Raw genomic sequence first — 25,215 nt, 5'->3', positions numbered from 1 at the left:
GGTGATATTTGCTGCAAGCTGGATATACGTTCTGTGACGTGATTGACGACGGCACGGAGTGAAGCAAGACCAGTACCATGGATTCTAAGGTCTACAAATCCAACCCCAATCCAAAGGCTACGGCTAACCCCATTTCTAAACTCTTCGTATGGTAAGCAATTATCGTTTAAGCAATTAATGTTCTGCCGAGCGGTCTCAGGCGCTACAGTCATGGGCTGTGCGGCTGGTCCCGGAGGAGGTTCGAGACCTCCCTCGGGCATGGGTGTGTGTGTTTGTCCTTAGGATAATTTTGGTTAAGTAGTGTGTAAGCTTAGGGACTGATGACCTTCGAAGTTAAGTCCCATAAGATTTCACACACATTTGAACAATTAATATTCTAAAGGCTACTGCTAACGCCATTTCTAAACTCTTCGTATGGTAAGCAATTAAGGTTCTAAACTCCGTGCTTTACATTTTTGTGGGATTTACCGACAACATGACTCTTCCCACTTCTCTTTGAGAAGTGTAGCAGATATTATTATATGCAAACATTAGGTCGATGAGGAGCACATTTTTAATGAGCTCTTCTAATCTCAATGGACGCTATAATGACTTCAGCAACGTGTTGTAATTTTTTAAATAGAATATAACTTTCCCGTCTTGTAACTGGTATATTTAACTATGTACAAAACAATTATCCTTCTCCTTCTTCTGCACCCAATGAGTAAGGCAATGTTGCTTATTCCGGCTTTCCCATATATTTTCCTTCCTTAGGCCTATATTACAACACTCTACTTGAGATCCTCTCCTTCGGCATTCTGTCAACATATTGTCTCCAGTCATTTCTATAGCTCACAATTTTACCTCCCAATGGATTTATTCCTTGTTCTTCCCTTACTTTTTCGTTTGCAATTTTACCTGAAAGGCTACATCCTTTCATTCCTCTTGAGAATCTCATTTTCCGTATCTTGTTTTCATCAGCTGTTTTCAACATCGACGTTTCAGACCCAATGGCGAAAGCAAGCACAGCCGTGGACTTATAGAACTTCGTTCGTGTTTCTTTTCCGGTTTTAGTTTTTAAGGTTCTATTTATTGGACCGCATATTTCCTGGATCGTGGGTAATTTACTTTAAAAATTCTTGTCAAATTTATAACTGACTACTTCTCTAAGCAATTAAAATCCCTGACTTGTTCAGTTTAACTAAAATTTTTATCAATTTTAGTTAGGGAACTAAAAGTGTTTAGTGTTTTAGGGGTGGGTGCAACATTCTGTCCACAACCGACCATGTTCAGTTGGGCCATTCCGGTAATGGAGCGTTCATTTAATTGAGGTGTTCAAACCTGAATCTACAACTCAATGAGCTTACCGAACTACATGTGAACGAGATCTAAGGCTGCTGGTGTCACAGAGTGACAGGCGTAGACGATTCGCTGTTTGGTGTTACTTTCAGTTCGTTTAGCCCCGCGGAGTGGCCCCGCGGTCTTGGGCGCCATACCACGAATTTCGCTGCGGAGGTTCGAGTCCCCTCTCGGGCATGGGTGTGTATGTTGTTGTTAGCATAAGTTAGTTCAAGTAGTGTGTGAGTCTAGGGACCGATGAACTCAGCAGTTTCGTCCCTTAGGAATTCACACACATTTGGCCATTTTGAACATTCAGTTCTGTCAGTGGTCAGCGAGCCACGGCTCCCTTTGAGTGTGGCTCTTCCACAATGTCCCACGAGCGGGCACGCACGTACAGTACCACTGAAACTTCGTGGCCCTTGTGCAGTCTTTTCTCGGCTTGGGCGATCTTTATTTGAGGAAGTGGCATTAGACAGCGGTGTAGACGAAGCCGCCATTCTCTCTCGACACCCAGACCACATGCACTCGCTGCCAGCCGCACTGCTTTTGCCTGCTTATGGCAGACAGTGTCTTCCAAAGTGGAAGGTGGATATACTCCGAAGTCATACACGTGAGGTAACTTGTAATGCGCTGAAGTTGGACAGAATAAAGCATTGGATGGAGTATCTACTCCTCTGGAGTGTGGAACTGTTTACCGTGAAATGTGAAAGTAACTTATGATCGGACAAAACTAGAAGATAAATACACTACTGGCCATTAAAATTGCTGCACCACGAAGATGACGTGCTACAGACACGAAATTTAACCGACAGGAAGAAGATGCTGTGATATGCAAATGATTAGCTTTTCAGAGCATTGACACAAGATTGGCGCCGGTGGCGACACCTACAAAGTGCTGATATGAGGAAAGTTTCTAACGGATTTCTAATACGGAAATAGCAGTTGACCGCCGTTGCCTGGTGAAACGTTGTTGTGATGCCTCGTGTAAGGAGGAGCAATGCGTGCCATCGCGTTTCCGACTTTGATAAAGGTCGGATTGTATCCTATCGCAATTGCGGTTTATCGTATCGCGACATTGCTGCTCGCGTTGGTCGAGATTCAATGACTGTTAGCAGAATACGAAATCGGTGGGTTCAGGAGGGTAATATGGAACGCCGTGCTGGATAGCAACGGCCTCGTATCACTAGCAGTCGAGATGACAGGAATATTATCCGCATGGCTGTAACGGATCGTGCAGCCACGTCTCGATCCCTGAGTCAAAAGAAGGGGACGTTTGCAAGACAACAACCATCTGCACGAACAGTTCGAAGACGTTTGCAGCAACATGGACTATCAGCTCGGAGACCATGGCTACGGTTACCCTTGACGCTGCATCACAGACAGGAGCGCCTGCGATGGTGTGCTCAACGACGTACCTGAGTGCACAAATGGCAAAACGTCATTTTTTCGGATGAATCCAGGTTCTGTTTGCAGCATCATGATGGTCGCATCCGTGTTTGGCGACATCGCGGTGAACGCACATTGGAAGCGTGTATTCGTCATCGCCATACTGGCGTATCACCCGGCTTGATGGTATGCGGTGCCATTGGTTACATGTCTCGGTCATCTCTTGTTCGCACTGACGGCACTTTAAACAGCGGACGTTACATATCAGATGTGTTACGACCCGTGGCTCTACCCTTCATCCGATCCCTGCGAAACTATACACATCAGCAGGATAATGCAAGACCGCATGTTGCAGGTCCTGTACGGGCCTTTCTGGATACAGAAAATGTTCGACTGCTGCCCTGGCCATCACACTCTCCAGATCTCTCACCAATTGAAAACGTCTCGTCAATGGTGGCCGAGCAACTGGCCAGTCACAATACGCCAGTCACTACTCTTGATGAACTGTGGTATCGTGTTTAAGCTGCATGAGCAGTTGTACCTGTACACGCTATTCAAGCTCTGTTTGACTCAATGCCCAGGCGTATCAATGCCGTTATTACGGCCAGAGGTGGTTGTTCTGGGTACTGATTTCTCAGCATCTATGCACCCAAATTTCATGAAAATGTAATCACATGGCCGTTCTAGTATTATATATTTGTCCAATGAATATCCGTTTATCATCTGCATTTCTTCTTGGTGTAGCAATTTTAATGGCCAGTAGTGTATGTATGATTAGACCACGCGCAGAACTGCGGTTGGGAGGGTCGTGGTTCGCGGTTCCTGTGTTAGTGCCTACTCTCTGTGTTGTGATAGAATTACTGGTAAAGAAGTAATAAATTAAAACGTCGCTCATGATGCGGCAGTTTAATTCCCGCCTCAGTATCTGACGTCATGACTCCTGAACTGTGTCGTACAATGAAATATTTTTCTAGGAACATTCAGAGGCATACGTGGATACTGTCTACGAAATGTGCTGCGAATAGAGTTTATAGGAATGAAGTAATAAATTCAAAGTTTTTGCATGATGCGATAGTTTTAGGAAATTGCAGCGAAATGCAGGAAGATTTGCAGCGGATGGGCACTTGGTGCAGGGAGTGGTAACTGACCCTTAACATAGACAAATGTAATGTATTGCGAATACGTAGAAAGAAGATCCTTTATTATATGATTATATGATAGCGGAACAAACACTGGTAGTAGTTACTTCTGTAAAATATCTGGGAGTATGCGTACGGAACGATTTGAAGTGGAATGATCATATAAAATTAATTGTTGGTAAGGCGGGTGCCAGGTGGAGATTCATTGGGAGAGTCCTTAGAAAATGTGGTCCATCAGCAAAGTAGGTAGCTTACAAAACACTCGTTCGACCTATACTTGAGTATTGTTCATCAGTGTGGGATCCGTACCAGGTCGGGTTGACAGAGGAGATAGAAAAGATCCAATGAAGAGCGGCGCGTTTCGTCACAGGGTTATTTGGTAAGCGTGATAACGTTACGGAGATGTTTAGCAAACTCAAGTGGCAGACTCTGCAAGAGAGGCGCTCTGCATCGCGGTGTAGCTTGCTGTCCAGGTTTCGAGAGGGTGCGTTTCTGGATGAGGTATCGAATATATTGCTTCCCCCTACTTATACCTCACGAGGAGATCACGAATGCAAAATTAGAGAGATTCGAGTGCGCACGGAGGCTTTCCGGCAGTCGTTCTTCCCGCGAACCATACGCGACTGGAACAGGAAAGGGGGTTAATGACAGAGGCACGTAAAGTGCCCTCCACCACGCACCGATGGGTGGCTCGAGGAGTATAAATGTAGATGTAGTTTTTTATGAAGTTTTATACCCTGAATCAAGTGTCGTACAATGATGAAATTTTTCTGGTACATCCAGCGCTATTTGTGAATACTCCCTACAAAATGTGTCACGAATACAGTTAGTAATAGAGGATCAATAAATTAAAACGTGATGCTTCATGTGGTAGTTTTTCTGTATGAAAAGCTAAAATGTAGTAAGCAATAAACTTTTTTCCTTCCATAATTTTATGGGGGTTGTTAGCGAGAAAAAGATTTGCAAAGGTTTGAAAATATGTATAAAGTTTGTTGCAAGTCTCTAAGAACTATCATTCTCAATAAGTGGTTTAACTAAAGTATGGGTATTCTGTGTCGTACGCTGCACTGCTTTTTCACCTCCTCCTTCATCCCCTACCCTACGGCTGGTGGGGTATTCTCACCACCACAGTGATGCTTTCCAGACAGTAAATGATACGTGTACCAAGACTGCTTAAAATCAGTCCAGTGGTTTAGGAGGAGATGAGGGACATACATACGTACATCTATTTTCGTAGCTTGTATGGATGAATGTATTCAGATTCTGCACCAAAAAATACGTAGAGTTCACCAAACCATTGTTTCCCATTCGTCGTAGACGTCGCTGGAATCGGAAAATATCAAGTGTGCCTGTTGTTGCAATTACGAATCGACTCACTTGATTTTATATTTCATTTACGATGTAATTGCAAACTTCTTAGATATTTATTTCCGAAATTTATTACAAAGTTGCAAATTTGATTGTACAGTACAGTATGGTCAGTCGTTTCAATGTCTACTTATAAACTACATAGGTGTGATTCAGGAACAACGACTTGGATGTTATGGTTTCCTGTTCCCAACTTAACGCTTGATTTCGGAGGGTCCCCTTGCCTCTAACCATTGGAGTGCTCAATTTCGGTAAGTATTCATGGCGGATGCGCCAGTCACTATCACTTCATTAACATTTTCTCTTATTACAATCGTCGTGGTTTGTATTCCGCCGGTAGCCACGTATCGACCAGGGCGAGGTGCTACTTCGGTTTTATAGAAATATACACCGAAATCAGTCACCCTGATGGTGGGGTTCGAGGATGGCTACCAAAATAAACCATTCTGATAGTTTGTGGACTCAACACAATCAACCCTGTAGTGAACAGAAACAACGTTACCAGAGAAGCAGCTTATTTTCCAGAAATGGCAATGTGTAGCTATAATATTTGTGCTGTACTGTCAAATTTGCAACACTCACGTAACGTTTGAACATCAATATCACTCGTTAGAACACAAAGTTTTATATTTACATCGTGAATGAAATGTAAAATAAAAGGCTTTGATTCTCAATTGTGAAAACAGACGCACTTCATATTTGATGATTACAGCGCCATCTATCTCGAATGGGAAACAACTGTATTCACCTACAACATTTATTTCGTACGATGCGTCGTTTACAAGATATTTAGTTGTGTCAAGTTAAAACAAACACCCTATGTATAAACCAAATTACTCAATCATTTTACCGAGCGAGGTGGCGCAGTGGTTAGACACTGGACTCTCATTCGGGAGGACGACGGTTCAATCCCGCGTCCGGCCATCCTGATTTAGGTTTTCCGTGATTTCCCTAAATCACTCCAGGCAAATGCCGGGATGGTTCCTCTGAAAGGGCACGGCCGACTTCCTTCCCCATCCTTCCCTAATCCGATGAGACCGATGACCACGCTGTCTGGTCTCCTTCCCCAAACCAACCAACCAACCAATCAATCATTTAGTTGTCATGAATAAAAGTTCATTTCATTCATTTAAGGGTTTGCAACCAATATGTAATCATGCACTTTTAACATGTGCACGACCGTCTCGTTAAGCACAATACACTTCTACTACACTTAACACAGTCTTCACCTAGTGCTGTACATTTCTTGCCTGAGTGCGAATGCAGTCCTTCTTCAATTCACTTAGGCACATCCAAGAGTATCGTGCATCTGTAGCCATCCAAGCCTTAGCCTATCAAATAAAATATAATTTGTAAATAAGTGATTTCTCAGATAAGCTGACCCATAACTCCCAAGTGATCAGGCTACTCAAACCCTACCCTGCATCATCATGCGTTCACTGTGCTTAATTCTCAAATAAGTCTTACAAAGAAAATAGGGCATAAAACTGTATACAAAGGAATGCAAACACTTGCACAACCCCAAACCATTTCTTAACTCCAATTTAACGTTTTTTAACGCAGGAGGGGTTTGGGATTGTGCATATACAGGGTGTTACAAAAAAGTACGGCCAAACTTTCAGGAAACATTCCTCACACACAAATAAAGAAAAGATGTTATGTCGACATGTGTCCGGAAACGCTTAATTTCCATGTTAGAGCTCATTTTAGTTTCGTCAGTACGTACTGTACTTCCTCGATTCACCTCCAGTTGGCCCAATTGAAGGAAGGTAATGTTGACTTCGGTGCTTGTGTTGACATGCGACTCATTGCTCTACAGTACTAGCATCAAGCACATCAGTACGTAGCATCAACAGATTAGTGTTCATCACGAACGTGGTTTTGCAGTCAGAGCAATGTTTACAAATGCGGAGTTGGCAGATGCCCATTTGATGTATGGATTAGCACGGGGAAATAGCCGTGGCGCGGTACATTTGTATCGAGACAGATTTCCAGAACGAAGGTGTCCCGACAGGAAGACGTTCGAAGCAAATTCGGCGTCTTAGGGAGCACGGAACATTCCAGCCTATGACTCGCGATTGGGGAAGACCTAGAACGACGAGGACACATGCAATGGACGAGGCAATTCTTCGTGCAGTTGACGATAACCCTAATGTCAGCGTCAGAGAAGTTGCTGCTGTACAAGGTAACGTTGACCACGTCACTGTATGGAGAGTGCTACGGGAGAACCAGTTGTTTCCGTACAATGTACAGCGTATGCAGGCACTATCAGCAGCTGATTGGCCTCCACGGGTACACTTCTGCGAATGGTTCATCCAGCAATGTTTCAATCCTCATTTCAGTGCAAATATTCTCTTTACAGATGAGGCTTCATTCCAACGTGATCAAATTGTAAATTTTCAAAATCAACATGTGTGGGCTGACGAGAATCCGCACGCAATTGTGCAATCACGTCATCAAGACAGATTTTCTGTGAACGTTTGGGCAGGCATTGTTAGTGATGTCTTGATTGGACCTCATGTTCTTCCACATACGCTCAATGGAGCACGTTATCATGATTTCATACGGGATACTCTACCTGTGCTGCTAGAACATGTGCCCTTACAAGTACAACACAGCATGTGGTTCATGCACGATGGAGCTTTTGCACATTTCAGTCGAAGTGTTCGTACGCTTCTCAACAACAGATACGGTGACCGATTGATTGGTAGAGACGGACCAATTCCATGGCCTTCACGCTCTCCTGACCTCAACCCTCTTGACTTTCATTCATGGGGGCATTTGAAAGCTCTAGTCTACGCAACCCCGGTACCAAATGTGGAGACTCTTCGTGCTCGTATCGTGGACGGCTGTGATACAATACGCCATTCTCCAGGGCTGCATCAGCGAATCAGGGATTCCATGCGACGGAGGGTCGATGCATGCATCCTCGCTAACGGAGGACATTTTGAACATTTCCTGTAACAAAGTGTTTGAAGTCACGCTGGTACGTTCTGTTGTTGTGTGTTTCCATTCCATGATTAATGTGATTTGAAGAGAAGTAATAAAATGAGCTCTATCATGTAAAGTAAGCGTTTCCGGACACATGTCCACATAACATATTTTCTTTCTTTGTGTGTGAGGAATGTTTCCTGAAAGTTTGGCCGTACCTTTTTGTAACACCCTGTATATACATATATATATATATATATAGGGTGGAACGTTTCTATCCATAACTCGGGATGTAGATGAGATATAGCAAAATATTTTAGGTAAAAGTTGCAAGACAAAGAGGATCATACATATCTTTAATGGCCTTGACGTTGAACTTAATTTTGAAGGTAATTTGAAGTTAAAGTGATTTTTTTAAAAATGGGAATCCTAATATTTGATTCAAGATTTGAAAAGAGCGGTAAATTTTACTTATAAATTGATCCATTATTCAAGATCACAGCTATTTAATAAAGGTCAAATAACCAAAGTTTAGTTATAGTAGGGCATAATTTAGACTAGAGGAGGGATACAGGAAAATACAATGTTAGATGCAGCTTGGAAGTGTATAACGGTAATGTATCGTTAACAATTAAATGTAATATCGAATGTCATTCCAAGGTTGAGTTTTGCTTCATACAAACCTGTACTTGTGACATCGAATTTGGATACAGCAAACAGAGATCTGAACCTGAAGTTTTAATTAACGTGTTTGTTGACAAAAGTAAATACATCACAGTGTATGCAGGTTATTATGGCATTTGCAAGACAGAACATACATAAATAAAACATGGATCATTGATTTACAAGTCGCCGAATAAGTTCCTTTGCCTCTCATTCCTCAGGATGCCCCTTCCAGTATCTAACATCGTATATTGCTGTATCCTCCTCTATGTTAAATTAATCCCTACCACAACTAAAAACCTATTTGCTTATTTGGCCTTCATTGAAGTAGCCACTCTTTTCAGATCTTGAATCAAATATTAGGGTTACCATTTTAAAAAATCACTTTAACCTCCAAATCACCTTGAAAATTACGTCCAAGATCTTGGACATTATTAGCAATGCATGACCTCTTTGCCCCTACAACTTTTATCTGAAACATTTTGCTATATCTCATCTCCATTTCAAAGCATTCCCCATTATACCCCATTATGGATTAAAATAGTCCATCCTATATATATACGTTTGGTAATAAAATTGTACGCTGCCTCTGCTGCTCTACATTAAGTGTTATCGTAGTCCCTGATGTCTTGAGAGTGGGGTACAGAGATGCTGTGGCATGGACAGGCGAAGGAATGCTGCAGCACAGCCAGTCGTCGGCGACGACTCGGAGGCTCTGCGACAGCTGTGGTATGGTCAGATGATGGCGTGTAGGTGCGGTGGAGCTGAGATGCTGCAGCACGGAGACTACATAAAGGACAAGCGGCAGACTGGACTTGGTGGCGAAGAGATGACTGTGATGCGTACACGCAGAAACGTGGATGTGGTGACCATGTGGGGCCTACAATGTGGGCAGGCAGTCTCGTGAATGAGGCGGCCATGCGAAGATTCTGCACCAGACAGATGGCGTCTTAGACCCAGCGGCCGAGCGACTGCTGTATGAACAGGCGGCGAAGTGGACAGACGGCTGCTGATAAGACAGTGCTGCAGCAAGACTCGTCTCCCAGGGACAGCAGCACAGAAAGGCGGCGGCCCGAAGACCCTGTAAACATGCTGTGGCGTCACGAATACAGTGTGCCCAGTGCTACAACAACATGTGCTCACTCACCTAACAGTGCAATGCTGCTACTGCTACGGTTACTGCTACTGTAGTATCTAAAGCTCAGAGCCCCCATACTAATTGTCTATTGTCAAAATGGCGAAACATATAGTGGGACACTCAATCCTGAAATAAATCTTGAAATGAGTGAAAAATGCTATCCTACACTGCACGAGCCAACTGAATTGCAACTAGTACTAGCTACAGCTGTTTTAATCCCGTTCTAGACGAAAGAATTTCGACTGTACTGGGGCTTGATAACACATTAAAGATAAGAAATTAGTCACCATCAGCATTAATTCATTGCTACCTAAGCAACACAGGGCGAATACACGACCTTAAAGCTGGATGTGGCGCATCTGTTAGGTCTTGTACAGTTGCTCTAAGCCTATAGCAATGTTGATAAATCATGACACTCCTTATTTAAGGATAGACAGATTACTGAAACACATAATCAAGTTGATAAATAACTGCGAATTATAAGAGAGAAAATATTCAGGAAGTATCCCGTAGAATTGCAATGTGACCCGCGATCAAACGATTGCCGGCCGCAGTGGGCGAGCGGTTATAGGCGCTTCAATCTGGAACCGCGCGACTGCTACGGTCGTAGGTTCGAATCCTGCCTCGAGCTTGGAATTGTGTGATGTCCTTAGGTTAGTTAGGTTTAAGTAGTTCTAAGTTTTAGGGGACTGATGACCTCAGATGTTAAGTCCCATAGTGTTAAGAGCCATTTGAATCATTTTTGACCAAACGATTAGTATTAACAATGCATTCATTCAAATGACACAGAATTCTGTTCAGAGTGGTGGCCTCACTTAGGTAGTTACTGATCACAACATAAATAGCTGAAATATTTGATTTTACAATGCAAATAGAACATTCGTTATCACTGACGAACCTAAACTGAGCCAAGGAGTCAAGTATCACATCACTTAAAATGCAACAAAATGTTAAAGGTCAATCAGCGCAAAATCACTACTGAAGAAATAGGCACTCACTAGTAGCCCAGACAAGATTGTACGCCCAGTACTGACCAGAGACAAAGACTTTTCCAAGTCCTGAGCTGATGAACGCAAAACACTTCTCTAAGTCCTGAACTGGAACATATCACAACAAGGCTTGAGCAACACTTAAACCAAAGTGGTTTTCTGGACACATAACCTTACCAGAAACCACTCCTACCAAGCTAAACGATGAAGATGAAAAGGCTATCAAGTTTCCTCTGGCTGCCTGTTTAAAAACTTGATCACATGACCCACTGCCTAATTCAGTGTAGCAAAATTCAGTTCGTTCACCATACTCAAAGCTAATCATATTAACATACATACACTTGGAGTATATACACTGGGAGTATATATGACATATATTAAGATTAATTTGCATTCTGATCTTACAATATTCGATTTTATACGTATCAAAATTATTCGTTTTATTAAAGTATTGCACGCTGAAAGACGGAATACCAAAGCATCTGTATTCACCACGGCTCTGCATCACCACACTACTCAAATGACCATCTTACAAACATTATACTGCCACAATTTTAATTAAGTAACATCAGGACAATTGTATAATAGTGTAAACAGGTCACCCTGATGATAATATTTAGTGCACCTTTGGCGCTAGTGAATGAAACGTTCAATAAACTATTTGTAACAACTTCTGTACATGTTCATCAACGTTGTAAATATGGTCATTCTGCGGCTGGCTTCAAGACCTATCCAATTTTGTGTTTTTCGAATATTTAGTGTGGTTTTAACTTGTATTATTAATTTTAGTAGCAGTTTTATATATGTGAATAATGTTGTTAATATTGGCTTTACTTGTAGGCAATAATTTTAGTGAAGTCGTTCCTCTACTGCGAGTTCAACATTTACCTTAAATTTCTGGTAGTTTTAACTTAGTTCCTTAGCCATACTGCTACCTTCTTTCAGTCACTCCAAGACACCTTCTCCCTTCCTACTTCGGAGCTTTCCTAGATGCGAGACCACTGAGGGTTAGCTAGCAGTGGGTTTTGTTTATTTTCATTTGGGCATTGATTGTAACAATAGCTGTGAGATTTTAACAATTCACTGAAATCATGAGCGTTGAACATCACACTCAGTCACTGTGCAATGGGTCAATGAAGCAAACGCAACACATATATATTGGTAACTCCGGTCAAACTATTATATTGTTGCAATAGGGACGATATTTCTTCCACACTTATTTTCACGAAGACAACTGAAACACACAATTTTACAAGCCTAACGTAATTAGCAATTATTGTTGTTGCATAACTATGTAAAATCACACAGTTAACAGTTATCAATTGTCAATGTACTTTCCAGCGATACTGGTACTTAATTAATGAGAAAAATGTTAATAACGGAGGAGGAGGAGCTTAGTGTTTAACGTCCCGTCGACAACGAGGTCATTAGAGACGGAGCGCAAGCTCGGGTGAGGGAAGGATGGGGAAGGAAATCGGCCGTGCCCTTTCAAAGGAACCATCCCGGCATTTGCCTGTAGCGATTTAGGGAAATCACGGAAAACCTAAATCAGGATGGCCGGAGACGGGATTGAACCGTCGTCCTCCCGAATGCGAGTCCAGTGTGCTAACCACTGCGCCACCTCGCTCGGTAATGTTAATAGCGTTTTACGAAGTAGGAATTCTCAATAAATCCTTGCCAACATGAGGTGTATCGACAGTATGCAAATTTTATGAAAGATGCCCATATTTTACAGCCATATTCTTTCCTATCTCTGACAGACATGTACAATTTGCCTTCCACAGCTTGTAACCAATGACTTCGATCACTGAAGCTTCTCATTAAGCGGAATGGTTCCGCTGGCGTGCACTGCTCGCTTATATAGAGAGCGGCGGACCTTGGTTGCGTAACGCGACTGATAACGGACTTTGCGCGTACCAGCGGGAGAGCGTTAGAGCGTACACGCGCTGTAGTCTCACTGACAGCGCACGTCTGCTGGTGCACAGGGCTGGCGCCGAGCCATGCGTGTTGCGTCACCAGCTGGCTAGGCGCTCAGCGGGCACTGCGGCACTGTTTTCGAATTTTTTCGAACTGTTGCATCCTTGAGCCCCCGATTACCAGATGTACATCTAGCGGTTCTCGGCTGGCGCCCCCAATCACAGGAGTCAAAGATCACACTTTATTAATAATTATAGTACAATGTAATATCTCCAGTTACAGTTACTTTTCAGCAAGTACACCAAGTCCTTCAATCCGTACATGTATTTTCTCATCATTACTATCTTTACGACAGGAACGAGTATACAAAATAAATGTCATATTACTATAAACAAAACTAGGTCTAGATTGAGTCTTCGGGTCGATTCCACAATGCCAGATCTTGTAAGCGATGACATCTCGGTCGGCGAAAGATTCCAGTCCGGGTAGCGAAGCATTCTCACAGCGAACGATGGCGAGTGTAAACCACCCACTGCCAGCTGTTCCGGTAGCGACATCAAGTGAGAAATTAACTCGACAGCCACATTTTGTATCATTTCTAATATAGCTTTCCATATACTTATAAATAAATTCGAGTTCTTAAGTCAAAAGAGTCTTTTTAGTATCGACACCATCTTCCTCATAAATCATTTCATAAGACGTCTATAAGAGTGCGTTCTGTGAGGTTATGATTTCATTTAGAATGGTTTCATAGCATAGCAGACTTCAAAGCTCGATAAAAGCTCACTACTCTTTGGTATCCCGGGAAATGAAGTTCTCAGAAATCAACAACAAAAGGAATAAACTTCTGTCCGCTAGAACAACCACCATCTAAGGATGGATGACGCCCTCAGTAGTCACTATGCTTGCTTCTAGTATTCCGTATTATGACATGGAAAAGCTATCAAAATTGCTTCAAATTGCTCACGACCAGGAAAGGAATATTATTTCTACGTCAGTAAATTTCCGCCATTTAATATTCGGTAGCATGCACTATTTCTTCTTGTTATTTATTAAACCCAGTCCATTTGTAGGCATAGATTTCAAAAAGTATTGTGTTTCAATATCATTAATATTGCAATATCACGAAGTGCATATAATTAACACTATTTTTACACAGTTAACAACTCTAAACTTATTGACACATTAATACGTGTTCGCAAAGTATAGACTAAATACAGTCGATGGTGGAGCGTTGATTGCTGCCAGAAGTACTTTATCTTTTAGTGAAACTGAAGTAGATAGTTCTTGTGAGTTAGAATGGGTAGTGTTATTCGTGACAACGGAATAAATTAATAATTGCTTCCTTTTACCGAACCCCGACTCAGAGTATACAGTTTTTAAACAGTTCTATTCAAATATGTATTCCACTCATACAATTATAGTAGGTGGTAACTTGAATCTCCCCTCGGTTAGTTGGCCAGGGGAAATGGGACAGCATGCAGCTGCTACCAGTTTCGGACTGCACTGTCGCACTTTCTCTGAGTGTCAAGTCCTTCTTGAGCTTGGCACTTCTTTACCAGCAAGCCACTTCTTGGTTCACTGCCACAGCAACCAAATTGCTCCCCTGGAGGGTAGCGGAATGGGACTTGAGCGGTACAGCTGCCCACTCTTCCGTGCTGGTGTGTGCGCGCAGACGCCACGTGCTGTCACTCAGTTGCCAGACTACCACGGGAGACAAGCTTCCCGCGGAAGCAACACGGCAGTCTATCCACGAATGGCCGTGTGCCCTTAACGGGGACCAACGTAGCTGCGTAAGCCTCCGGAGTTAGCACACCTGGGCACCGACGTCACGGCTCAGTGGCAGTTAGCTGGTCACATCAAGGTACCTTCCTCACCATGTGTTGTGACGATGCATGGCGGCTGCCGCCGCCCAGAATCTACTTGCGAAGTCGCATGAGTGTTAATAAAACGTTTCGACTGTTAATACTGTTTGCCTAAGCTACCAGTTGCCAGCTCCCTCGTCAAGGCAATTTGTCATGACCCATCCCACGCGGAAGTTGTCCAACAACCCTGGAATGTTTCACAGCCGAATGTCACTGCAGCCTGAAAGTGGGTCAGAGGGAATCCCAGTTGGGGACATTTGGAAGCGGATAGCCAGTTCCAGAATTTTCCTTACAGTCAAAGAAAGCATCCCAAAATTGGTGGGAAGGACCAGGGAATGATAACTATATTTATTTTAATTCTGGGAAAAATATTAAAGTATAATGTTTGTGCAGGTGTGCATATTTATGTGTACATGGATAAAGTAGATGACACGTTCAACATACGGAGTGCTTCTAGGCCTTCGTCTGTGAGGCTCATCGCGGTGCTCATGTTCAAAAATGTTCAAATGTGTGTGAAATCTTATGGGCCTGAACTGCTAAGGTCATCAGTCCCTAAGCTTACACACTACTTAACCTAAGTTATCCTAAGGACAAACACACACACCCATGCCCGAGGGAGGACTCGAACCTCCGCCGGGATCAGCCGCACAGTCCATGACTGAAGCGGTGCTCATGAATACATTTGCTGCGATCGATTTCCATGCTTAGCTTGGGAGTAGCGACGCATACCAGCGGAACTTGACTGCGTTTAGTCACGTGACGAAGTTCGTTCCTGTTACGGTCCGAACGAAGGAAGGAAGTTTCGAGTCTAACGTCCCGTCAACAGCGCGGCCAGTAGAGATGGAGCACAAGCTCGGATAACGAAAAGCTGGGGAAGGAAGTCGGCCGTGCCCTTCTCAAAATAACCAACCCAGAATTTGTCTTTATGACTGGATGAAGACTCGAACCGTCTTCATCGTGCAAGCGTACTAATAACGGATGCTTTGTCGAGTAATACACAACAATACACAAATTAAATTGGCGTTTTCGCGGAGTATGTTTCTTGTGAGATACTATCGCCCTCCTGTCTTACAAAACACTTCTTCTTCTTCTTCTTCTTCTCCTCAGCGATCACAGGCAGTGTAGACCACGAGCTGCATCAACGATCTCCTTTCACCACCTGCATTCTCTTTCCACCCTGCAGAAATTCCTAATGCTGCGATGTCCTTCTCTATGTCATCTTTCCACCCTGTAGAGGTCGACCCAATGGTCTTGTTGCCTGGACAGTGCCTTCAAATGCTTTCTTAGTGATTCTGTTGTTTTCCATTCTAGCCACATGTCCAGCCCATTGCAGTCTGCTACTTTTTAATTTCTAGATGGTAGTGGCTTGATTCATTGACTAACAAATTTCATTGTTCTTTCGAATTCTCCATACACCATTCTCCAACTTAGGCCCTCAGATTTTTCTCATTACCTTTCTTTCGAAAACATTCAGTTTTTCTCTTTCATTCTTTGCAAGCGTCCAGCTTTAGTTTTTGGTGGGTTGCTTAGTGAGTACATTCATCGTGACCCTGAGGCTATTCTTTGCTTTATATCGATTGTTATGATATTTTTACTCTTGAAACGTGATCCAAGGTACTTAAACTGAAGAACTTTTGTGAATTTTGAATGTTGGTCAATTTCAAAGTAAGGATTTGGGTATATGACTCGACTATTTCCATATATTCTGTTTCCTCTTAGTTAATCAAAAGCCTCATTTGGCTGGCACTGTGCCTGAGAGATCTGTTCATGTCTTTCAGTTCTTCATTTTCACTCAGCAACACTATATCATCTGCATAAGCCAGGAGTTTTACTTCATTGTGTTCGAATCGGAAAACATTGTATAGATGTATATTACTCTCCCGAACCACTTTCTCTAATGCAAGGTTGAAGAGGACACATGAAAGAACGTCTCCTTGTCATAATCCTGTTTTAACTGGAAAGGTGGGGGATATAGATCCTCTCAACTTCACTGCTACCTGGGAGCCATCCATGCATAATTGTATTATCTAATGATTTTACTGGGTATACTAAATTCTCGTAATGTGTTTTAGAGGCTACTTCTGTGGATGCTGTCATAGGCCCCTGGAAGTCAGTGAAGAGACAGTGGATGCTTTTGTTAAATTCCCAGTATTTCTCAAAGGTCTGTCGTATAGTAAACAGACTATCAGTTATGGAATGGTTTGTTCGTAAACTAACCTGGTAATCTTAAATTATGTTTCCTGCGTACGGTTTAAGCTTTTCCAGAACGATCATTGACAGGATTTCGTGTGTTATGTTCAGCAAACTGATCCCTCTGTAATTTCCCCATTCCATTCTGTTTCCTTTCTTGTGTATGGGACAAATTATTGCAGTTTTCCAATCTTCAGGCAGTGTTTCAGTTTTCTATATCATTGTGATAAGGTTATAAATTTCTTTGTGTAGTTTGCTTCCGTCCTCTTTTATCATCTTTGCTGATATCTGGTCCTCGCCTGCTGCCTTGTTGTTTTTCGGCTTTGGAATTGTGTGGATCACTTCCTGTTCTGTGATTCTACGTTTGTCATTATTAATGCTGTCACTCTCAGACATTGGGTAATTGAAGGTTATGTGCGGGTCACTGCAACTTAACATTTCTGTGAAATACTCTTTCCATCTTCCTAGGATATCTTCCAGCTGTGTTAGCATATTTTGATTTTTATCTTTTATGAATAAGTTTTCACTTTTGGTAGCCTCTCTTACTTTTCTTTGTATGCTGAAACAAATTCTTTGAGTTTCCATTCCTACCTTCCATTTCTATAGATTCTAGAACTCCAGTTAGATATTTGCTTTTCTCTGTTCCTAGAACTCTTGCTGTTTCTCTTCTAACCGCCTTCATGGTCTCTCTCTCCTGACTTCACTCTCCTTATTGTGCAGCCACAGCATCCCGGATTTTTTCCTCTTTTCCACTGCTCTCTGACACTTTTCGTTGAACATTTCTGTTTCTTCGTTTTCTTTTTCCTGACCAGTGTTTTTTCTGCTGCATCTGTTACTACAGTCTTTATTCTTTCCCAAGCCTTCTCGACACTATTTTCCTCCCCAGCTTCTTGCAATGCTGTAAATCGGTTATTTATTTCAGTCGCATAGGCTTCTTTAACAGACATTTCCTTTAGTCGTTCGACGTCTAAATTACTTTTTGGTGTGGCTTTTGGTTGTTGATTCCAAATTATTTTTATTTTCATCTTTCCTACCGCTAGGAAATGATCTGAGTCAATTTCAGCTCCTCTGTACGAACTTACATCACTTACAAATGAAGTGCAACGTTAATCTGTCATAACATGGTCAATCTGATTTACTGTTTTGCCACCTGGAGAGCCCCATGAACCTTTGTGTATTTCTTTGTGAGGGAACGTCGTCGAGCAAATTCTCATATTCTTTGGAAGCGAAAGTCGTTCATTTTTAATCCATTTTCGTTTGTGGTCGAGTGCTTGCTATGTTTTCCTATTGTGGGGATGAACATATCCTCTGTACCTATTTTTCCATTGAGGTCCCATAGGATAATTCTTATATTACGATTTTTTTTTTCGTCATCAGTCTACTGACTGGTTTGATGCGGCCCGCCACGAATTCCTTTCCTGTGCTAACCTCTTCATCTCAGAGTAGCACTTGCAACCTACGTCCTCAATTATTTGCATTTGCTTCACGTATTCCAATCTCTGTCTTCCTCTACAGTTATTGCCCTCTACGGCTCCCTCTAGTACCATGGAAGTCATTCCCTCATGTCTTAGCAGATGTCCTATCATCCTGTCCCTTCTCCTTATCAGTGTTTTCCACATATTCCTTTCCTCTCCGATTCTGCGTAGAACCTCCTCATTCCTTACCTTATCAGTCCACCTAATTTTCAACATTCGTCTATAGCACCACATCTCAAATGCTTCGATTCTCTTCTGTTCCGGTTTTCCCACAGTCCATGTTTCACTACCATAGAATGCTGTACTCCAGACGTACATCCTCAGAAATTTCTTCCTCAAATTAAGGCCGGTATTTGATATTAGTAGACTTCTCTTGGCCAGAAATGCCTTTTTTGCCATAGCGAGTCTGCTTTTGATGTCCTCCTTGCTCCGTCCGTCATTGGTTATTTTACTGCCTAGGTAGCAGAATTCCTTAACTTCATTGACTTCATGACCATCAATCCTGATGTTAAGTTTCTCACTGTTCTCATTTCTGCTACTTCTCATTACCTTCGTCTTTCTCCGATTTACTCTCAAACCATACTGTGTACTCATTAGACTGTTCATTCCGTTCAGCAGATCATTTAATTCTTCTTCACTTTCAGTCAGGATAACAATGTCATCAGCGAATCGTATCATTGATATCCTTTCACCTTGTATTTTAATTCCACTCCTGAACCTTTCTTTTATTTCCATCATTGCTTCCTCGATGTACAGATTGAAGAGTAGGGGTGAAAGGCTACATCCTTGTCTTACACCCTTCTTAATACGAGCACTTCGTTCTTGATCGTCCACTCTTATTATTCCCTCTTGGTTGTTGTACATATTGTGTATGACCCTTCTCTCCCTATAGCTTACCCCTACTTTTTTCAGAATCTCGAACAGCTTGCACCACTTTATATTGTCGGACGGTTTTTCCAGGTCGACAAATCCTATGAAAGTGTCTTGATTTTTCTTTAGCCTTGCTTCCATTATTAGCCGTAACGTCAGAATTGCCTCTCTCGTCCCTTTACTTTTCCTAAAGCCAAATTGATCGTCACCTAGCGCATTCTCAATTTTCTTTTCCATTCTTCTGTATATTATTCTTGTAAGCAGCTTCGATGCATGAGCTGTTAAGCTGATTGTGCGATAATTCTCGCACTTGTCAGCTCTTGCCTTCTTCGGAATTGTGTGGATGATGCTTTTCCGAAAGTCAGATGGTATATCGCCAGACTCATATGTCCTACACACCAACGTGAATTGTCGTTTTGTTGCCACTTCCCCCAATGATATATGACATTCATAAATGTCCATGCACCGACTGAAGATACAACTGAGAATGAGAAAGATGAGTACTATAAAGAATTATAGAGAGTAGTAGAAAGTATTCCAACAAAACACTACTTTCAGCATAGTAATGCAATCTGTGCATTCTCTTCATTTTCCTGGGCTGTAGCTCACACAGCCATGGCAGCCAGGTATGTTTTAGATGGTTGCAGCTGATATGATGTCTCTCCTGATGCTTCTGGTGTGGATCTGCCACCAATGACTCGTTGTCACAAGCGTTGTTTTTCCTAATATATTGTCCAAAGCTTACATCGTTATACACTTCCTTTTTACCTATTACCAGTCCTCTAAATTCGCTTTATTGACGATATTCTGATGGTGCTCACTATCTGACATCGCAGATGGTGCTACTCACCCTGGTTTTGTCCCATTTACATTACTTTATTTGCAAAAAAATCAAATTAATTTTCTTTCGTTCTTCAGGTTTTTCTAATTATTTTTTTTTTAAATCATCCTATTTTGTTGTTCATTGTTCCACGTATTTTACTCAAGTGTTTACGTTTCTAAAGTTCATAATGTGAAGATGTTGAGGTATTTAGAAACTAGTAATGGGCGTACTATTCCCTATGGGCGACTATTGATGCAGCTTGAGATTTGTATTTGGAGGCGCTCTTGCAAGGGTTAGTTCAATATGTCCAGGGGAGCAGAGGGAGATGGTAAATACACACATCAAAAAAAGTCTCGCGTCATCCCGGTTCCCAGATCTCCTGAAGATAGACGTTGACTGTGGATATTGTAGCAAAACACAGTCCCTTTGAATGTGCAGAGACGTCAATAAAACCGCCCAAATATGTAAACAACCATGCATGAGCAGCGCCTATTAGTCGGAGGGAGTCCGATAGCCGATCAGTTCAAGTCATTCCACTAGGTACACGCTCATTCCAAAGGCACACGGCTCGCGCTGTCTGTAGTTCAATCATGCCTAGACAGTCAATACCGCGGTTCGATCGCGTCCGCATTGTTACTTTGTGCCTGGAAGGGCTCTCAACAAGGTAAGTGTCCAGGCGCCTCGCAGTGAACCAAAGCGATGTTGTTCGGACATGGAGGAGATACGGAGAGACAGAAACTGTCGATGACATGCCTCACTCAGGTCGCCCAAGGGCTACTACTGCAGTGGAGGACAGCTACCTACGGATAATGGCTAGGAGGAACCTTGACAGCAACGCCACAATGTTGAATAATGCTTTTCGTGCATCCACAGGATACCGTGTTACGACTAATACTGTGCGCGATAGGCTGCATGTTGCGCAACTTCACTCCCGACGTCCATGGCGATGTCCATCTTTGCAGCGCGGTACAGATGCGCCCAACAACATGCCGAATGGACCGCTCAAGACTGCATCACGGTCTCTTCTCCGATGAGTGTCCCATATGCCTTCAACCAGACAATCGACGGAGACACACTTTCCAGCGAGTGCAGCAAGGTGGAAGTACCCTGATGTTTTGGTGTGGCGTTATGTGTGGCTGACGAAATCTGCTGGTGGTCGATTAAGGCGCCATGACGGCTGTACGATACGTGAATGCCGTCCTCCGACCGATAGTGCAACCATATCGGCAGCATATTGGCGAGGCATTCGTCCTCATGGACGACAATTCGCGCTTCCGTTGTGCACATTTTGTCAATGACTTCCTTCAAGATAACGACATCGCTCGACTGGAGTGGCCAGCATGTTCTTCGGGTATGAACCCTATCGAACATGCCCCGGATAGATTGAAAAGGGCTGTTTATGGACGACGTGACCCACCGACCACTCTGAGGGATCTACGCCGAATCGTCGTTGAGGAGTGGGACAGACTGGACCAACAGTGCCTTGATGAACTTGTGGATAGTATGCCACGACGAGCACAAGCATACATCAATGCATGCGGTGTATACAGCAGTCTGGACCACCACCTCTAAAGGTCTCGCCGTATGGTGGTATAACATGCAATGTGTAGTTTTCATGAGCAATAAAATGGGCGGAAATGATGTTTATGTTGATCCCTACTCCAGTTTTCTGTATAGGTTCCGGAACTCTCGGAACCGAGGTGATGCAAAACTTTTTTGATATGTGTGTCTCAGTTGTTTTCAGATACACGGCTTGGTTAGTACAGTAAAGAATGAAGGTTGCATGGTCTCCTTGGTGGTAGTAGTATTTGTTACGAGTTAGTTACTGCAAGTGCTAGGAGCAGCTGGCAGTTGCTAATGATTTCTAATATCAAGCTCAAGGCATATATGGTTTCCATATAAAGAGGAAATAGGTTATTGAATAAGCCACAGACAAGATTAATCTCACTTAAGTCGTGATCTGTGCAAAAATCGACCATAATTTTAATCTTTCGTTCCTTCCCTCCAGACCATATTCTCTTATACACTCCTGGAAATGGAAAAAAGAACACATTGACACCGGTGTGTCAGACCCACCATACTTGCTCCGGACACTGCGAGAGGGCTGTACAAGCAATGATCACACGCACGGCACAGCGGACACACCAGGAACCGCGGTGTTGGCCGTCGAATGGCGCTAGCTGCGCAGCATTTGTGCACCGCCGCCGTCAGTGTCAGCCAGTTTGCCGTGGCATACGGAGCTCCATCGCAGTCTTTAACACTGGTAGCATGCCGCGACAGCGTGGACGTGAACCGTATGTGCAGTTGACGGACTATGAGCGAGGGCGTATAGTGGGCATGCGGGAGGCCGGGTGGACGTACCGCCGAATTGCTCAACACGCGGGGCGTGAGGTCTCCACAGTACATCGATGTTGTCGCCAGTGGTCGGCGGAAGGTGCACGTGCCCGTCGACCTGGGACCTGACCGCAGCGACTCACGGATGCACGCCAGGACCATAGGATCCTACGCAGTGCCGTAGGGGACCGCACCGCCACTTCCCAGCAAATTAGGGACACTGTTGCTCCTGGGGTATCGGCGAGGACCATTCGCAACCGTCTCCATGAAGCTGGGCTACGGTCCCGCACACCGTTAGGCCGTCTTCCGCTCACGCCCCAACATCGTGCAGCCCGCCTCCAGTGGTGTCGCGACAGGCGTGAATGGAGGGACGAATGGAGGCGTGTCGTCTTCAGCGATGAGAGTCGCTTCTGCCTTGGTGCCAATGATGGTCGTATGCGTGTTTGGCGCCGTGCAGGTGAGCGCCACAATCAGGACTGCATACGACCGAGGCACACAGGGCCAACACCCGGCATCATGGCGTGGGGAGCGATCTCCTACACTGGCCGTACACCACTGGTGATCGTCGAGGGGACTCTGAATAGTGCACGGTACATCCAAACCGTCATCGAACCCATCGTTCTACCATTCCTAGACCGGCAAGGGAACTTGCTGTTCCAACAGGACAATGCACGTCCGCATGTATCCCGTGCCACCCAACGTGCTCTAGAAGGTGTAAGTCAACTACCCTGGCCAGCAAGATCTCCGGATCTGTCCCCCATTGAGCATGTTTGGGACTGGATAAGCGTCGTCTCACGCGGTCTGCACGTCCAGCACGAACGCTGGTCCAACTGAGGCGCCAGGTGGAAATGGCATGGCAAGCCGTTCCACAGGACTACATCCAGCATCTCTACGATCGTCTCCATGGGAGAATAGCAGCCTGCATTGCTGCGAAAGGTGGATATACACTGTACTAGTGCCGACATTGTGCATGCTCTGTTGCCTGTGTCTATGTGCCTGTGGTTCTGTCAGTGTGATCATGTGATGTATCTGACCCCAGGAATGTGTCAATAAAGTTTCCCCTTCCTGGGACAATGAATTCACGGTGTTCTTATTTCAATTTCCAGGAGTGTATTTATTCTTCACTTCCTTTCCGCACTATCGAATAACAGTTCCCAATCATCGTATCTCTTCATATACTGAGTAGCTTCTTTTATCACTTTACGTATATCCTTTTTCAATCATTTTCACATCTGCGGCTCTAGTTGGCATGTATGCTTTTACTACTGTGCAGAGTCGTCGTTTGGGTTTTGGCTACGATAATCAGCAGCTATGTTGTTCACTGTAGTCCTCCGCATTTCTGCTTTCTTGTTCATGATTGGGACCGCTCCAACACTATTCCACATTGACGGAAAAAAATCGCAGCACCAAGAAGGAGTTGTGCGACATAAACGAAAGTTGCTAGGTGTGGTCCTGTATCTGGAATGTGGTGTCTGTTCAGGTTTCGCGCCAGCCGCACTATGAGAATGAAAATCGAATTTGCTTTAAATACACATTATGAAAGTCGTGAGAAACAGTTACGTTTGAGACTGGATGTGGTGAGTTGATGTTAGTCTTGTTGCCTTTAAGGCGACAAAGACGCCATTATCAAGACCTCACTGAGTTTAAACGAGGTCGTGCAATACAGCTAAGAGAAACTGTTTCTTCTACAATGCTAGGGAAATACATGGCAGTAGTGTAGCCTCTCTACATGATTGTTGGCAGTGGTGATCACGAAAATGTACAGTCGCTATGAGACCAGGCTACGGACTGGCACGTGACACTGTCTAGAGGGAAGACCGTCGTCTTCGGAGTATGGCACTGGCGCATCGTTCTCCGTCTGCATCAGAAACTTGAGCAGTAGTTGGTACCACAGGGACACAACGAACTCCAAGCCCGATACCTTGTAGCGTGCATTCGATTGTCCCGAAACCAAAGCCGTTTGCGGCTTCAGTATGTCAAGCCAGAGCTCATTGGAGGGCAGGTTGGAGGTCTGTTGTATTATCCAATGAAAGTTGGTTTTGCCCCGGCGCCAGTGATGGCCGTTGGTTAGGAGGAGGCCAGTTGATGGCCTTCAAGCAACCTGTCCATGTGCTGGACTCACTGGACCTACACCTGGAGTTATGACTTGAAGTGCGACTCGTATGACAGCAGGAGCACTTTCATGGTTACACCACGCATCCTGACTGCAAATTTGTATAATCTAATAATTCGACCTGCTCTGCTGCCATTCAGGAAACGCATTTCAAGGGTATGTTTTCCAACAGGCTGACGCTCTCCCGTATACCGCTATTGTAGCCCAGTATGCTCTGCACATTGTCGACATATTGTCTTGGCCTGCTCGTGCACCAGTTATGTCTCCAATGGAGCACATACTGGATGTCATCGGCTGCCAACTCCAGCGTCATCCACAAATAGCATTAACTGTCCCTGTATTCACCGACAGCTGCAACAGGCACAAACTGACATCCGGCACCTGAAAAACGAAGTAAATGTACGTTGGCATGCTTGCATTCAACATTATTAATGTAACAATACTTTACGTTTGCAGTGGCTTATCTAATGCCTACATAACCTTATCTTGCAACGTTAACCACTTAACTACGTTACCTAGAAAAATGTATTCCAGAAATTTCAATACTCTACATTTATAATTTCTTGGTGTCACTATCTTTTTTTCCGTCGGTGCATTTGAAGTTTCGTTGATAATCCTGCACTCACATTACCAGAAGTCCTATTCTTCCTGTCAGCGCAATACACTTTCTTTTTTTCCTGGTTCTTCTCCGGTT

The 25,215-nt window shown here is 43.7% G+C and overlaps 1 protein-coding gene across 1 annotated transcript in view; it reads left to right on the top strand.

Annotated features, from left to right (window-relative positions):
• The first annotated feature begins 9,465 nt into the window (after positions 1 to 9,465).
• Positions 9,466 to 25,215, top strand: part of LOC124594008 (ATP-binding cassette sub-family C member 4-like) — a 181,029-nt gene continuing 165,279 nt past the window's right edge. Inside the window, exon 1 of the mRNA XM_047132360.1 lies at positions 9,466 to 9,649. Coding sequence (XP_046988316.1) covers positions 9,466 to 9,649 — 184 coding nt within the window. The remainder of the gene's footprint in view (positions 9,650 to 25,215) is intronic.

Source organism: Schistocerca americana, chromosome 2 (assembly GCF_021461395.2).
Source record: "Schistocerca americana isolate TAMUIC-IGC-003095 chromosome 2, iqSchAmer2.1, whole genome shotgun sequence".
NCBI classification, from domain to species: Eukaryota; Metazoa; Arthropoda; class Insecta; order Orthoptera; family Acrididae; genus Schistocerca; species Schistocerca americana.
This window is presented reverse-complemented; position numbering and strand designations above follow the sequence as displayed.